Raw genomic sequence first — 16,188 nt, forward strand, 5'->3', positions numbered from 1 at the left:
AGTGGAAATAGCATGGTAATAAAATAACCTTTGCTTTAAAGACAACTTGCAGTTCCTGTTCTATTGACCATAAGTCATAGAAATGAAGTTACAGGTCTAAGAGTTGTTTAATGATACCAATATTTTATATTCTAATCTCTTCCCTTTCATTAAGAAGAAAGAAAACATGCATGGCGTTGTTTCCTTCCATTGCACCCAGTACTCTATATATATGTACGTATACAGTGTTAGATATTTGAATGGTCTTGTGGTGATATCTTGTTGGTTCCTAGAACTGGTATTACTTTTAGGTAAATGCAAAGGGCAGACAAAGAGAATTTTTCTTATTGGTACTTGTTAGATTCTCCCACGTTTCAGTTTTATGCTATAGTTTGTAGAAAGCAATCAGTCAGTTGAAGCGAAAGCAACAACCCTAGAAGTGCTCCACTTACTTTTATGCATTCCCCATTTGATTTCTAGCTTTTTTTGTTATCCTTTTCCCTTCTAAATCTCACTAAGAGAATGACATACCCAAACTACTTTTAATTTCTCCTTCCATTTTTCTGTTTTTGATTGTTATATCGTCAATTAAACACCTGCATTGGATTATCTAAGGGGAGTATCTGGTATTATGGATTCTTTGTTATTAATTATTGAGATATGATTTGATGGCAAGGTTAAGGTTTTAGAAACTTCGAAATTTCATCATGTTTGAATTCGATATCATATAAATGTGTGGGTTATTTTTAAATTTATTTTAATTAATTTTTCAGTAGTATTTATAATGTTTGATTCTAATTAGAAATGTTGATATAACTTTAACTTGAAAAAAGGTTTTAAAAGCTTTTCAAAATATGTTTGTGAGTAGAACTATATGTCTAAATATGATCTTGTATAAACACCCATCAACTTTTGGATTAGTTTGAAAAGTTGACATGAATTGATATCACGGTTTTTGTATAGTGTTTTGTCGATCCTCATTTCATTGTTAGTTGAATGTATTTTGTCACAATCAAATCCGGAAAATATTTTTAAATTTATTAATTCAAATGGTTCATTCACAATCTGATGCATTAATATTCCTAAAATTTTTAAATAAAAATAATAAAATAAATAATAACATTTATTCACAAGGAGGTTGAAAATGTCGTATGGAAATATAATACCTCACTATTATGTTATTCATAAGGATATTTAAATGCAATTGGAAATTGAAAATTAAGATACTATCACTACAAAAGTAACAAATCAACATATTGATGCTCACTATTTTAGACCATAATTTAATAATAAATAATTTCATTTTTTCAAATCACATCTTTAATTCAAATTTAATTACAATGTCGGCCAATTCAATTTCAGGGTCCTATTTGAAAATTTGTACAACATTGGCGGTCCCAAATAATAAATAAATTGCTGACACTCGAAAAAGAAGTAGAGAACGGACATTTGAGGCCCAGTTCCGGTATCTGGATCTGGATTCTTTGCTACATTCCTTCTCTCAGACTTCCATTTTTCTTTGCTCTTAAACTCAATAACCATACTTGGAAACCAGATTTTGCTGAAGAAATTTCTTTCACAATGACGGCTGGTGAAAACTCTGTTCAGATGTGGGTAATTCGATATATATGGGAGCATTTGTGTTGGATATATATATATTCCAAGTTTTCAAACATGAGTTATCATTGATAAAATGTAACAATTTGGGGTTTTTTTTTTCTTGCTTCTCTTATTTCGTTCATGCATAGCTAGCAGCGAATTCATTTCTTTCTGGATAAGTAAATCGTTTACTTTTTTTTTGGTTTTTTTTTTGCTTTTGGAAATCAGCAAGAAGTCTGTTCCTGATCTTGCTCCTTTAGAAGCAGTATTATTTGATGTTGATGGAACTTTATGTGATTCTGATCCTCTTCATTATCAGGTCTTTCGTGAAATGCTCCCACAGGTACTTGTAGATTTCTTCACTTTCTTGTTCAACTCCCAAATAAATAATCTTTTATAACTTAGGAACTAAATCATCATCTTCTGAATCGGGAGGGAGGGAGGGAATGTTGGACACGAGTCGGTTTCCTATTTATTTAGAGACTCATATCTCCATTCCTATGTCTAAGTATGTTTAATTCACTGTACAGCCCAATTTTGCCTAAGGCCCAGGCTGACCCAATAACCCACCTAAACACTAACCCATACCAGCAGACCCAATTACAAGGCCCAGTGGCCCAAAATTTTAAAATCATTTCAAAAACCCTAATCCCCCTAACCCTAGCCGCCTCTTCTGATCTTTCTGCTACTGCCGCCGCCGTCACCTACCCTCTGCCACCGCCACTGCTTCGCCCACTTGCACCACCTGCTCCACCTGCAAAACAAAGGAGAACACGCAAGCAAAGAAGGACAAAACAGTAGAAAAAAAAATAAATTGTGTAAAAATGACTATATAAAGGCCATTCAAACGAATTGTAAGGGGTTCCTTTTTTTACGAGAGTTTAAAAAAAAGCAGATCAAAGATTTAAAATAAAAGGTTGATTCATGCGTTTCTATTTTTCCTGTTCTTGTGTTCTTATTTTATTTTATTTTTATTTATTTTTACTCATTTGTAACGAAAATAAAAAAGGGGAAAAGAGGGAAAGAAGCATACCTGAACTGCCCGTGGCTCAGTCGACGGAGGCCCTTCCGCCGTCGTCGGAATCGGGCCTTAAACAGGATCTAAAGTCTCTTCAGTCCCTCGGGTTGAAGACCCAACCTTCTTGCGCTGCGAAGCCAAGGCCGAGAGGCCCATTTCTTTCGTCGTCCGCCACTAGCCATGGCAACGGCGCGTCGACGGTGGTGCCATGTGACCGGCGTTTCAAAAGGGGGAGGGGATATCGGGTTTTTGAAAAACAGAGAGAAAAAGAATTTTTTTTGTTTTCAACTGAAAAAATGAATTTTTGTAAAAAAAATTAGTTTTAATAAGTTAACAAAAAGGCGTCGTTTTGGTGGGGAAACCCGCGCGCGCGACCCGACCCGCGTCTCAGAGTCCGCGTGTTTTGGATGATTGGGTTATTTACCCATTTGGTCCTTCCGCCTTTCTGGGGTGTTTTAATCTAGTCATATTTGCACTTTTATATTTTAGAATTTTAGCCCAAATTATTTTTAGCGTTTTTGATTTAGTCCTGCGCTTACTGAAGGGACACGTGTCCCAATATTCGGGATATTTTTCGTTTTACCCCTCGCCTTTTCAGCGCGCGTCGTAATTTAGTCCTTCCTGTTTTTTTATTTTGATTTCGCCCAATACTTTTGTTTTTATTTCGATTTAGTCCATATTTTAGCAATAATGTTATTATCATTTATTATTATTATTATTATTATTATTATTATTATTATTATTATTAGTTTTATTTCCCTTTTATTTAGTCATTACAATCTTATTAATGCCTTAGCTAGTTTTTACTGATTTATTATTATTTTAGCTTTATTCTCATAATATATGTACATATACCTATGTATATTTTATGTATATGCGTACACATATATGTTTCTATATTTTATTTATATATACCTATATACACGTCTATACTTCATTTTCATAAATACATATATATATACACACTTACATAATTTTTTAATGTATAATAATTCAAATATGTACACATACACATGTTTTCATATTCATTATTTTATTTATATATATATGTTTATATATTTTTATATTTGCATCATGTTGTTAATTTTGTTCATTTATTTGCATGTTTATTATTGTTTGTTCTCTTTCTTTAGTTCCTAATTATTTGTTACCTTGCCCGTATGATTATTTCTATTATTTATTGTTTTGCTTGTATCATTTTATTTACATTGTCACCCTTATTATTTTACATCCATTTTACTCGAATTTATTAAGAACAAAAAATTTCAAAATAAAAGCAACACTCGGTATTTGGGATCTTCAAGAGAATCGAGCCCTAACGTATTGGGTTTCGATTTTCTTTGCTGAATCTAAATAATCGATGTTACTTTTTTTAAAAAATAAATAAAAGCTCATTATCAGGAATTCAATATGTCGTGTCCTAACGCATTGGATGTGACGTGTTGTTTTTTCGAGATGAGAATTTTCTTAAAAACAACCAAGGCAATGTTCAATGTTCGAAATGTTGAGAAATTGTACCCTAACGTATTGGGTTACGATTTCCTCATCTAACTCGAACAATTGAATATCCTTTTTCATTTTTTATCGTAGGAGTTTTTATAAGCAACCTATTTTATACAAGTCATTTTTAAGACAAAGGATCGTATTTTAAATTTCTTTAAATTTTTTAATTTTCGACATTAAGACATTAAGTAACCAACTAGGTACCAATTTTGGGCATATCGAGGGTGCTAATCCTTCCTCGTATGTGAATCAACTCGAACCTATTTTTCTAAATTTCGTGGACCAGACTCGCTGTTTTAATAAAATCAAACCGTTTATTAAAAACAACCATTTTTCGAGGTGATCCAATCACACCTCATTAAAAAGGATTGGTGGCGACTCCCGTTTCATTTTTCAAAACCCAAGTCGACCCCGTTTTCCATAAAAAAAATGATGTCAACAGCTTGGCGACTCCACTGGGGAATTTAAATAAGAGAGTCAAGCCACGAGTTGATTACTTTTTGTCTTTTTGTCGAAATTTGAAAACTAGATTTAAATATACGACCCTCTCATTGCATTTCATTTGTTTTGAGTTATAGTTTTTCTCATGTTTGGTATCTTAAATTTTTATATCTCTGCATTGCATTGCATGACCTTTGGTCACACCCTTTTAAGTGGGAGTGAGAAGCTACTCCTTCGTGAGGTTTTCACCTCCGTGCAGGATAGTGGATCGCTTTCGGGATACATCCGTACCTATGTCTTCGTGAGATTTTCATCTCCGTGCAGCCATAGGGAAATGTATTCCCCTGAACCGAACTCGGTCTATATGAGCCTATAATGAGTGAAGATCGAGGAATTTGCTGGTTCGGGTACCCTTACTTTAGAGCCAAACCTCATGTAGTGAACCTTAGGAGCCCACTCTAGGTAGAATCACTTCGAACCTCTAGTAGTCACCCGAATAGGTGTTCTATTTATTCTTGCTTGTTTTTGCATTATACTAACCTGTTTTTCTTTTATGATTGCATTGCATTATAAAAAGAGGTGTTGATTCACGTTCAGTTGTTAAATAGAGAGCTTGTCATAAGGAAATGGGTTTCTTGATAAAGTGGATAATAATACGGTTGTTCGAATATGGTCCAAGAAAACGTAATAAGAGAAGGATGATAGTTTAATGGAGGACAACACAACTATTGCTCCGTTGCCCCAAGGATTCAAGGTGACAAAGATTATTCGAGAGCCGCTGAACTTTCTTAAAGAGAAGCCAATGAGCATCACGAGGATAAGCGAGCATCGAGTCGTGGCTCGGATCAAGCAAAAGGGAGATAGAAGATACGTCATTTTTCAGAGTTCGTGAGATTCATCTTAACGCGCGAATGAAGAAAAGGATCGTTCTCTTGGAACATAAGGGCAAAGCCGTATATATATCCGCTTTATGTAAAGAGATTTGTTTTCTAGTAAAGTTGTTCTAATAGAATTGAACCAAGAATCAACGTCTCTTTTTGCATTCATTTCATGCATCTGCATTGCATTTCATTGCATGCATCAAATTTCACTAAAAGACCCTAATCAAACGAAATCATTTCAGAGTCAATGGAAACCAACCTACCAAACCAACACCCTTGCGCTACCCGAACAGGAAATAGAGAAGTGGAACAAAGGTTGGAAAAATTAGAGCGAATGCAGATACAGATACAGGAGCAATTGACTGAATTTCAATAGGAGATGAGAGATCAGATGCTAGAATTACAGAGAACCATGATGAGCCAGTTCAACCAATTGTTAGCTGAAGAAAAAAGGAAGGACCCGATGGACCACTCTGGGGTTGATAATAAGGTTTTTGCTTATTTCCTAGATTGTACTTCGACAAGTGCCTAGGTCCAGCCAGATTGGTGCCTACAAGGGGCACTCTTCACCATCGAATCTCAACAATATCAGACTGGTACAACAGCACCAGTGAATGGCTTGACGGGCCCAAGATCTATTTTAAGGAACAATTTTCTTGTTGCACGTGATGATCCAGTAGAAATGAAACAGGTGAGGGCAGAGTACCCAGATACTATAGAGGCCCTAAGGAAGAAGGGGAATAGGGGGAATAATGCGAACAGATATAACAAGGGCCACTCAAAACCAATCACTGTGGGCCGGTAAAAGACAGAAACCACCAGACGTCAAAGTCCTTTAAAGCAAGAATCTGGGGTGAAACCAGGTACCGAGAAGCTCCAGTTCACACAAATTCCGACGTCATATAAAGAATTGTATCAGAGATTATTTGACGCACGTGTTGTCTCCCCTTTCTACTTGAAGCCTTTACAACCTCCGTACCCCAAATGGTACGACACAAATGCGCAATGTGACTATCATGCGGGAATTACGGGGCATTCTATAGAAAACTGCAATGCCTTTAAAAAGTTGGTCGAAAGATTTATCAATATGGGCATCATCAAATTTGAATATTCACTCAGTACAGAAAACTCGCTACTCAATCATACGAATAATGAAAGGAATGCGATGAATGAAGAGATGTTGGGAAACGTTCACATCAGTGCCGAATACGAAGAAGTAACCAGAGAAGAGATCTTATTAGATGTTCACCCTTATAAACTTGGGAGTGTTCTAAAGAAACCCCTGTAGTATTTAGAGCTTACTCAGAGTAATATTCAAAACACACTTGTTGCTTTTAGCCTAAAGGCAACAAGAAGTCTTTTGTGAAATAGGCTCATGTCTGAACGTCATTATTTCAATGGAATGCATCTTTGCGATATTTTGAACCAATATTCTTTCATTTCTTGAATGATTATTCTTTTATTCTTTCATCCAAATCATTCTTTCATTCATAATCATACTGTGCAGATAATTATTCTTAAATTCATACATTCTTTTTATATTCTCTTGTACCTACAATAGGTCCCTGAATATCAACGACATGAATGACACTGCTACAAACTTAGAATCTCCTTTTGAGCGAGACATGTGTTTAGAGGCATCTCACGACTTTGAAGATGATACAGGTTGTTGCCTATCTTCGGACTTGTTGAGGATGGTAGAACAAGAGGATAAACAGATCCTACCTCTCAAGGAATCATTAGAAATTGTGAGCTTGATGAAGACTAGAATTGACCTGACCACAGAGATGAAGCAAGACCTTATTGAGTTACCTCTAGAGTTCAAAGATGTCTTTGTATGATCATACCAGGGTATGCCTCGATTCTTATAATAAAAAGCGCATGTGAAAGACGATATCAGAAATTTACAGTGCAAACGATGCAATTCTTTACCGGGGCAATGCCTCTCTCGTTGAGTCAGCATAGCTTTGCCCATTTGAAGTCGAGTTTCCATCCCTTCAAGATGTTGTTGGATTTTATCCTGATTAAAGAGGAAGATCCAAATTTTTCTGTCATAGTTGCGTCCCAAAAGGGCTCTATGAAAGAAATCTGGTACCAAAGAAGGTTTCTCACATACAAGATGAAAGTGGAAGATCTTATGTGGAAGACTTTAGAATAACATTGATTCTGGTCGAAAAGCGTGACCAGGACTTGCCTGATCTCGTGAGTTCAGACTAAAAAAAACAAAAAATAAAAAAATAAAAAAAAATCAAAGTCAAAATCAAAATTTTTTTTTAAAAAAGGAGAGGTTAAGGCGAAAACCCGCAAAGGGCACTTTGACCAAAGGTGGATCTGAGTTGAAAACCCGAAAAAGGGCGACTCAAATTTTGAGCAAAATGGGGCATGAACATCACCATTATCGAAGACTTCTAATGGGCATTGCTTCATTTTTGAGAGGCTACTTCATGGATGAAGGTCATCCTATACCGATACAGAATTTCAGAGAGAATGGTATTGGAAAATACATTGAACTTAAATGATAGCACGATAACTGAGGTCTGAAATCAATTCAAAAGCAAACACCACGTTTTGTCACCAAATTACCTAGAGGTGAACAAGGACTGGTATGAGAAATTACCATTTGCCCTCATTGTTTGTCAAACATCTGTACTGGGGCAACACCTCTCTTTTTGGTTTACAGGATTGAGGTAGTTTTACCTATTAAAATCCCCTCATTGCTTGTTGGAGGGATCCAATCGCGATGTGATCAGTTGACCCTAGGAAAAGGGTTAAAAGCTATTCATCAGGGTCGGATGTACCATAAATAAATAATATGAGCCCATAATAAACAGACTCGTCTCAGAGAATTCCACGAGAGGGCTGGATGTTGAAAAAGATTATTCCTTAACGAAAGGATTTTAAAGGGAAATGAATGCCAAACCAGTAATGTCCCTATGTTGTAAAGAAGACCATTTTCAGAGGAGCACTGATCCTGAGTGAGATTGTCAATCCTATAAACTCGAATCCAGTTAAGAAACACTTCGTTTAAAGAAGAAGGAAGGACCAATGTGAAAACCTGCAAAATGCACTTTGAGTCAAACAAAATATATATATATAAAAATGAATGAAAGAAAAAATGAAAAATGAAAAAAATGAAAAAGTAAAAATGGAGAGGCTAAGGGGAAAACCCACAAAGGGCACCTTAGGCCAAAGGGGATTTGAGTTGAAAACCCGAAGGGCGGCTCAAATATTGATCAGAATGGGGCATGAAGTGATCAGATTGGGGCATGTGGTGATCTTGCTATACCTGAAAGGGTAAGGCGACATCTTGGGGCATCGACAGAGTCTTGTAGATCTCCTAAACACATGTCAAACTCAGGAAAGTCTTCAGAAAGTTTGTACAGAGAAGTTCAAGCTGCGATATCTGGGGCACCTAACCTTCATACTATTTATATATTGAATTTGTTGTTGTTCTTGGAATACTTCATTCTTTTTCAAGATACGTGTTCCAATCAATTCCTCTTTTATTCTTGCTACCCTTGATAATTCATTCATTCCGAGCTTTCTCTCAAATCAATTCTATTTCATCCATTGTTATATTCTTTTTTGCAAACATGTTGCATTGGAATAATGATTAATGGACTAATAAAACTTTCACAAAGGAATTTTTGCATATTACTCTGAAAAGTTTCTAAATAATATAGGAACCTGAAACAGGATTATTGTTTAGAAAACACCAAGTTTAAAGGGTGAAATATCTAAGAAGGAAGAGTCTAAGTTAAAGGTTGTCTTTTCAGATTTTGTTGTCCAAACATTGATTGAACAAAATAGCAAGATGCCGTGTTGGTGACAAAGCTTCAATGAACAAACAAGCAATGATCACCAAGTGATAAGAAAAGGTTTTCTCGGAGAAGAAAATTTTGCGATTGTACATGAGCATTTGGTATAACACCTTGGGAATGGGGTAAAAGAACCAAAAAAAAAAAAACTTCACATTTTGTATCCTTGAATTGCGATAGGAGAAGATTGAGAAAAGCCATATCTTTCTACCCTTAGGTTACAGTGGGAGATTGATGGTACAAATTTTATGTCCCAGTGGATTGAACTTTGACGTTCACAGTGGGGGGCAATCAGATTAAGTGTTTCTTTGGATATGCCAGCTGAGCAAGAAGGCGTTGTAACACGTCAGTGATAAAGATTTAATAAGCTTTTGCGTGATGATAACCTAAGCATTAAGGAATCATTTTCATGACATTTTGCATTCATTCAAATGTCATTCATACACATATAATTAGGAGCATTTGATTCTTTCAGATCATGTCATTCTAATCACTAAGCACAATTAGGTTCATAAAATAGAACATACAGGTCATGTTCCCCAGAGAACAGATCAATGAAGTTGCAGATCTTGCCTTCCTGCATTGACAGCGAAGCAGGTCGAAGACACAAACTTGCCTCTCTCGGTTGTGATGGAGCTGGTTGAAGACAAAAGATCTTGCCTTTTCTGTATTGACAGTGAAGCAGGTCGAAGACACAAACCTTGCCTCTCTCGGTTGTGATGGAGCTGGTTGAAGACAAAAGATCTTGCCTTCCTGTATGGATAGCGAAGCAGGTCGAAGACACAAACCTTGCCTCTCTCGGTTGTGATGGAGCTGGTTGAAGACAAAAGATCTTGCCTTTCTGTATTGACAGCGAAGCAGGTCGAAGACACAAACCTTGCCTCTCTCGGTTGTGATGGAGCTGGTTGAAGACAAAAGATCTTGCCTTTCTGTATTGACAGCAAAGCAGGTCGAAGACATAAACCTTGCCTCTCTCGGTTGTGATAGAGCTGGTTGAAGACAAAAGATCTTGCCTTCCTGCATTGACAGCGAAGCAGGTCGAAGACACAAACCTTGCCGCTCTCGGTTGTGATGGAGCTGGTTGAAGATAAAAGATCTTGCCTTCCTACATTGACAGCGAAGCAGGTCGAAGACACAAACCTTGCCTCTCTCGGTTGTGATGGAGCTGGTTGAAGATAAAAGATCTTGCCTTCCTGCATTGACAGCGAAGCAGGTCGAAGACATAAACCTTGCCTCTCTCGGTTGTGATGGAGCTGGTTGAAGACAAAAGATCTTGCCTTCCTGCATTGACAGCGAAGCAGGTCGAAGACACAAACCTTGCCTCTCTCAGTTGTGATGGAGCTGGTTGAAGACAAAAGATCTTGCCTTCATGCATTGACAGCGAAGCAGGTCAAATACACAAACCTTACCTCTCTCGATTGTGATGGAGCTGGTTGAAGACAAAAGATCTTGCCTTCCTGTATTGACAGCGAAACAGGTCGAAGACACAAACCTTGCCTCTCTCGGTTGTGATGGAGCTGGTTGAAGACAAAAGATCTTGCCTTCCTGCATTGACAGCGAAGCAGGTCGAAGACACAAACCTTGCCTCTCTCGGTTGTGATGGAGCTGGTTGAAGAGAAAAGATCTTGCCTTTCTGTATTGATAGCGAAGCAGGTCGAAGACACAAACCTTGCCTCTCTCGGTTGTGATGGAGCTGGTTGAAGAAAAAAATCTTGCCTTCCTGTATTGACAGCGAAACAGGTCGAAGACACAAACCTTGCCTCTCTCGGTTGTGATGGAGCTGGTTGAAGACAAAAGATCTTGCCTTCCTACATTAACAGCGAAGCAGGTCAAATACACAAACCTTGCCTCTCTCGGTTGTGGTGGAGCTGGTTGAAGATAAAAGATCTTGCTTTCCTGCATTGACAGCGAAGCAGGTCGAAGACACAAGCGTTGCCTCTCTCGGTTCTAGTGGAGTAGGTTAAAGATTGCATATTCTGTCACCCTATGCAGTAGTGGAGCAGATCAAAGATGGTGAATCTTATCTTCCCAGTACAGTGGAGAAGCAGATTTAAGCCATTAGTCCTATCACCCTAAGCAGTAGTGGAGTAGGTTAAATATTGCAGATTCTGTCACCCTAAGCAGTAGTGGAGCAGATCGAAGATGGTGAATCTTATCTTCCCAATACAGTGGAGAAGCAGATTTAAGCCATTAGTCCTATCACCCTAAGCGAGAGTGGAGTAGGTTGAAGATTGCGATTCTGTCACCCTATGCAGAGAGTGGAACAGATCAAAGATGGTGAATCTTATCTTCTCGATGCAGTGGAGAAGCGATTTAAGCCGTTAGTCCTATCACCCTAAGCGATAGTGGAGTAGGTTGAAGATTGCGATTCTCACACCCTAAGCGGTGAGTGGAGCAGATCGAAGATGGTGAATCTTATCTTCCCAATACAGTGGAGAAGCAGATTTAAGCCATTAGTCCTATCACCCTAAGCAGTAGTGGAGTAGGTTGAAGATTGCAGATTCTGTCACCCTAAGCAGTAGTGGAACAGATCGAAGATGGTGAATCTTATCTTCCCAATACAGTGGAGAAGCAGATTTAAGCCGTTAGTCTTATCACCCTAAGCAGTAGTGGAGTAGGTCGAAGATTGCAGATTCTGTCACCCTAAGCAGTAGTGGAGAAGATCGAAGATGGTGAATCTTATCTTCCTAATACAGTGGAGAAGTAGATTTAAGTCATTATTCCATCCCTTGCCAGCAATGGAATAGATTGAAGATTGCAGATTCTGTTCCCTTAAATAGTAGTGGAGCAGATCAAAGATGCTGAATCTTATCTTCCCAAGATAGTAGAGAAATAAATTTAAACCACGAATCTCTTTCCCCTAAAATTGCTGCGAAGAAGATTGAAGCTACAAGTCAGATCTCTCTGAAGTGCAATAGAGTGGATCAAAGCAACAAGACATAGTGGACTGAATGAGGCTACTTGAAGAAGAGAAGCGTCAAAAGAAGTCAAGACTCGGCGAGACCGGGCAAAATTGGTCTTTCTTTGTCTTTTCTCTGTTCTTGTTACACGACAACGAGCAAAGAGGGGCAGTTGTACAGCCCAATTTTGCCTAAGGCCCAGGCTGACCCAATAACCCACCTAAACACTAACCCATACTAGCAGACCCAATTACAAGGCCCAGTGGCCCAAAATTTTAAAATCATTTCAAAAACCCTAATCCCCCTAACCCTAGCCGCCTCTTGATCTTTTTTTTCTGCCTTGCATTGTCACCTACCCTCTGCCACAAGAATCAAGCTTTACCACTTGCACCACCTGCTCCACCTGCAAAACAAAGGAGAACACGCAAGCAAATAAGGACAAAACAGTAGAAAAAAATAATAAAATAAATTGTCTAAAAATGGCTATATAAAGGCCATTCAAACGAATTGTAAGGGGTTCCTTTTTTTTACGAGAGTTTAAAAAAAAACAGATCAAAGATTTAAAATAAAAGGTTGATTCCTGCGTTTCTATTTTTCCTGTTCTTGTGTTCTTATTTTATTTTATTTTATTTATTTTTACTCATTTGTAACGAAAATAAAAAAGGGACAAGAGGAAAGAAGCATACTGAACCGCCTGTGGCTCGGCCGATGGAGGCCCTTCCGCCGTCGTCGAATCGGCCTTAAACGGATCTAAAGTCTCTTGATCCCTCGGGTTGAAGACCCAACCTTCTTCATGGCAAGGGCCAAGGCCGAGAGGCCCATTTCTTTCGTCATCCGCCACTAGCCATGGCAACGGCGGCGTCGACGGTGGTGCCATGTGACCGGCGTTTCAAAGGGGAAGGGATATCGGGTTTTGAAAAGCAGAGAGAAAAAGAATTTTTTGTTTTCAACAGAAAAATGAATTTTGTAAAAAATTAGTTTTAATAAGTTAACAAAAAGGCGTCGTTTTGGTGGGGAAACCACACAGCGACTCGACCAGCGTCTCGAGAATCCGCGTGTTTTGGATGATTGGGTTATTTACCCATTTGGTCCTTTCGCCTTTACGGGTGTTTCAATCTAGTCATATTTGCACTTTTTATATTTTAGAATTTTAGCCCAAATTATTTTTAGCGTTTTGATTTAGTCCTGCGCTCCTTGAAGGGACACGTGTCCCAATATTCGGATATTTTTCGTTTTACCCTCGCCTTTTCAAATAGCGTCGTAATTTAGTCCTTCCTATTTTTTATTTCGATTTACCCAATACTTTCGTTTTTATTTCGATTTAGTCCATATTTTAGCAATAATGTTATTATCATTTATTATTATTATTATTATTAGTTTTATTTCCTTTTATTTAGTCATTACAATCTTATTAATGCCTTAGCTAGTTTTTACTGATTTATTATTATTTTAGCTTTATTCTCATAATATATGTACATATACCTATGTATATTTTATGTATATGCGTACACATATATGTTTCTATATTTTATTTATATATACCTATATACACGTCTATACTTCATTTTCATAAATACATATATATATATATACACACTTACATAATTTTTTAATGTATAATAATTCTGAAATATGTACACATACACATGTTTTCATATTCTCATTATTTTATTTATATATATATGTTTATATATTTTTATATTTGCATCATGTTGTTAATTTTGTTCATTTATTTGCATGTTTATTATTGTTTGTTCTCTTTCTTTAGTTCCTAATTATTTGTTACCTTGCCCATATGATTATTTCTATTATTTATTGTTTTGCTTGTATCATTTTATTTACATTGTCACCCTTATTATTTTACATCCATTTTACTCGAATTTATTAAGAACAAAAAATTTCAAAATAAAAGCAACACTCGGTATTTGGGATCTTCAAGAGAATCGAGCCCTAACGTATTGGGTTTCGATTTTCTTTATTGAATCTAAATAATCGAGGTTACTTTTTAAAAAAAAAATAAATAAAAGCTCATTATCGGGAATTCAATATGTCGTGTCCTAACGCATTGGATGTGACGTGTTGTTTTTTCGAGACGAGAATTTTCTTAAAAACAACCAAGACAATGTTCAATGTTCGAAATGTTGAGAAATTGTACCCTAACGTATTGGGTTACGATTTCCTCATCTAACTCGAACAATTGAATATCCTTTTTTCATTTTTTATCGTAGGAGTTTTTATAAGCAACCTATTTTATACAAGTCATTTTTAAGACAAAGGATCGTATTTTAAATTTCTTTAAATTTTTTAATTTTCGACATTAAAACATTAAGTAACCAACTAGGTACCAATTTTGGGCGTATCGAGGGTGCTAATCCTTCCTCGTGCGTAACCGACTCCCGAACCTATTTTTCTAAATTTCGTGGACCAGACTCGCTGTTTTAATAAAATCAAACCGTTTATTAAAAACAACCACTTTTCGAGGTGATCCAATCACACCTCATTAAAAAGGATTGGTGGCGACTCCCGTTTCATTTTTCAAAACCCAAGTCGACCCCGTTTTCCATCCAAAAAAATGGTGTCAACATTCACAACATGATACCTATTTGTACTTGCAAAACTAAGATCAATTTGGGGTTTCATTTTTTAATGATGCTAATATATTTTAACAGATTGGTTTCAATAATGGAGTTCCAACCGATGAAGAATACTTTATCAAAAATATTGCTGGGAAGCACAATCCTGATATTGCTGTTCTTCTCTACCCTGATGATATACCAAGGGGGATAAAGTTCATGGAAGATAAGGAAGCCATGTTTCGTAGGTAAAGAAACTAAGAATGTTTGATCCATTTTACAAATTATTGAAGTTTCCGATTGATATGTACATACCATTATATAATAACTATTTTGTTTGGATGAAGTAGGTTGGCCTCAGAAAAATTACCACCAATAAAGGGTCTATACAAATTAACGAAATGGATCGATGATCGTGGGTTAAAACGAGCAGCTGTTACTAATGCTCCAAAACCGAATGCTGAACTCATGATCTCAAAACTCGGCCTCAAAGATTTTTTCAATGTTGTTATTTTAGGAAGTGATTGCGAGCGCGCCAAACCGTATCCAGACCCTTACTTGAAGGCACTTGAAGTGCTGAAGGTGTCAAAGGATCACACATTTGTTTGTGAGGTATGCCTTGTTCCCCCCCCCAAACAGTTTCTACATGAAGAAGTCATTAGTTGAACATTATTTTGAAAGCTTGATCTGGTTTTTCAATTGTCTAGGACTCCGTATCTGGGATAAAAGCAGGAGTTGCTGCAGGGATGCCTGTTGTGGGGCTAACTACCAGAAACCCTGAAAGTGTACTTATGGAAGCTAATCCAACTATTCTCATAAAAGATTATGAAGACCCAAAGTTATGGGAGGCACTGGAGGAGCTTGATAAGAGAATAGGCTCTTCTAAAACATCAGCTTGAACTCTAATGCTATGTAGGAGATGATCTGACAGTTTGTGTATTCATGCCATATTTTATGTGTCGTATCCAAATGTACCCACAAGATAATCATCAGTCAATGACGAGATTAATTATTTCCATTTAGATCATTAGGTTCAAACCAAGGTAAACAATGTAGCTAGTAATGGAAGCACGATCATTTAGATCGTTGGCCCAGTCACCTTGTGCATAAGTTCAAAGTTTGATCTCTTTGTTCTTATTAATATGCAAATCATATCGAGTTGTGTTCTTGGGACAAAGTAGAGTTTAGCTTTTGCTTATTATTCTTAGAACTTGAATAATGTTGGGAAAAATTCAACCAGTCAAATCGATTTTGACATCACTATTTTTAACTCTCTAGATTAAACATATTTTTTAATTTTTTTTTCAATTAACTACAATTTTCTAGATGAATAAATTTGAGTATTGCATCAATGAACTTGAAACTCATAAAAGACGGTCTCTGAATGGGTAGCTTGTTAACACTTACGTCTTTGTAGTATAATTAAATTAGGTTTGAATTATAACAAAATTATTAAAAAGATTCTAAAGTTATATT

General features: G+C 36.8%; 1 protein-coding gene and 1 long non-coding RNA gene across 2 annotated transcripts; one reads left to right on the forward strand and one right to left on the reverse strand.

The window, feature by feature from the left end:
• Nucleotides 1-1,256: 1,256 nt before the first annotated feature.
• On the reverse strand, nt 1,257-2,973 carry LOC128042886 (uncharacterized). The gene is made up of 2 exons (XR_008198407.1): nt 2,612-2,973; nt 1,257-2,332 (listed from the first exon to the last, which is right to left on the reverse strand). It is a non-coding gene; the product is annotated as an uncharacterized LOC128042886 (long non-coding RNA).
• On the forward strand, nt 1,456-15,734 carry LOC105791968 (haloacid dehalogenase-like hydrolase domain-containing protein Sgpp). Its single transcript, XM_012620303.2, has 5 exons — nt 1,456-1,589; nt 1,807-1,921; nt 14,809-14,960; nt 15,063-15,324; nt 15,420-15,734. Exons 1-5 carry the CDS (start codon nt 1,561-1,563, stop codon nt 15,609-15,611), a joined length of 750 nt encoding a protein of 249 aa, XP_012475757.1. The 5' UTR covers nt 1,456-1,560; the 3' UTR covers nt 15,612-15,734.
• The last annotated feature ends 454 nt before the right edge of the window (nt 15,735-16,188 follow it).

This window comes from Gossypium raimondii, chromosome 8 (genome assembly GCF_025698545.1).
Source record: "Gossypium raimondii isolate GPD5lz chromosome 8, ASM2569854v1, whole genome shotgun sequence".
NCBI lineage: Eukaryota > Viridiplantae > Streptophyta > Magnoliopsida > Malvales > Malvaceae > Gossypium > Gossypium raimondii.